The 1,397-nt window shown below is 52.3% G+C and overlaps 1 protein-coding gene across 1 annotated transcript, besides 1 other annotated feature; it reads right to left on the bottom strand.

Annotated features, from left to right (window-relative positions):
- Tc00.1047053448567.9 (dynein heavy chain, putative) lies at window positions 1–1,397 on the bottom strand (the record flags this gene model as incomplete). Its single annotated transcript, XM_797204.1, has 1 exon — window positions 1–1,397. A coding segment is annotated over one exon (1,397 nt), but the record flags the coding sequence as incomplete, so codon positions are not given.
- Window positions 1–1,397: a sequence feature (haploid, Esmeraldo-like haplotype).

Here is a 1,397-nt window from a genome sequence, read left to right as displayed (position 1 = left end):
TGTCTCGCATGGCCTTCAGGCTTAGCTGAGACTCCGTTCCGGGGAAGTTTTCCCGCTTCAGGTTCCCCGCCTGCACAAGCACCGCCTTGATATTACGGAGGGAAAAGTCATAATGGTCCTGCTTTGACAACTGCTTCTCCATGAGTTCGTACAGGATAGACACCTTCTTTGAGAGAACCTCCGACTCCTCAAACCCCTCAGAGAGTAGTGTAATTTCGCAGATTAACGCAAAGTCCGGCACCATCATAGAAATGGGGCGTAGTAGCGCCTTGAGGTTGTCCGGTAATTCGGAACGACCCGCGTAGCCGGGGTTCATCGTCACAAACAGCCCACAATTCATATTGAGTACGATGTCAGAGCCCTCAAAAATGAAATGACTCTTCCGCTCAGCCACTGCACTAAGAATAGACAAAATCTGCTGGGCCACAACAGAAAGCACCTCCACTTCGATACGGTTAAACTCGTCGAAACATGACCAGGAGCCTGTTTGAGCAATGCCACTCAGCATGCGGCCCACCGACTTGTAGTCTAAACCGTCCGAGCAGTTAAATACCATGACATACTTACCAAGGCCTTTCCCAAGATCCTTCACTGTCTCTGTCTTGCCAGTTCCCGCAGGTCCCTGCGGAAGACCACCGCGATGCAACTGAAGCGCCGTCGTTAGTGTCATGTACGCACGGTCTGTCAGCCCCGTGACAACAAGGCGCCCGCTGTTCCCAAGATACTCATAGTCGTAGCGCACCACTGCAGAAGTCTGTCGCACAATACACACTTTCGGTGCGTCTTGTGGGCGTTCCGCCGTTTCGTCATCCTCCTTGTAGAAACGTAGCTGCCGTGACCACTCAAAGTCTTCCTCCTGATGCACACGATAAGCCAACACGTGTCGGAGAATGTCACGGGAGTGCACCTCAATTGTGATGACCGCGACAAGCTTGTTGCGCTGCATGCGACTTTGTGGCTGACGGACAAGCTGACAGTACTTCTTGATAAGCCCCTTCCATCGCTTGTACACCTTGTAGAGTGGGGAGGCCTTTCGACGCTGTAGACTGAGGCCATTGCTGTGTAACTCGCCATACTCCATGATAGCCAGTTCCGTCAACAATGTCCAATTGATACAGGCGGATGTGATGATTGATTGCCCTTCGTTGCGTTCGACCCATGCCTTTAACTTATCCCTTGAAATGGGCTTCTTGGAGTCAAAGACATTCTTTTGCAGATCGTCCAGTGTGGCGTTGATACGCTTCTGCATCATCTCCCGCATTTTTAACTCCACGCGTCGCAGCCACGTCTCCACCGACACATCCCTCATCTGAACAGGAGGTACAAACGCGACCGACTCGCCCATCGAGGAGGACATGCCCTCAGCAACGACTTTGTTCCGCACTGTCTTGAGCGAC

The sequence above is a fragment of the Trypanosoma cruzi genome, genomic scaffold (genome assembly GCF_000209065.1).
Source record: "Trypanosoma cruzi strain CL Brener 1047053516771 genomic scaffold, whole genome shotgun sequence".
NCBI classification, from domain to species: Eukaryota; Euglenozoa; class Kinetoplastea; order Trypanosomatida; family Trypanosomatidae; genus Trypanosoma; species Trypanosoma cruzi.
Note: the sequence above shows the minus strand (reverse complement) of the source record. Positions and strands in the feature narration are given on the sequence as shown.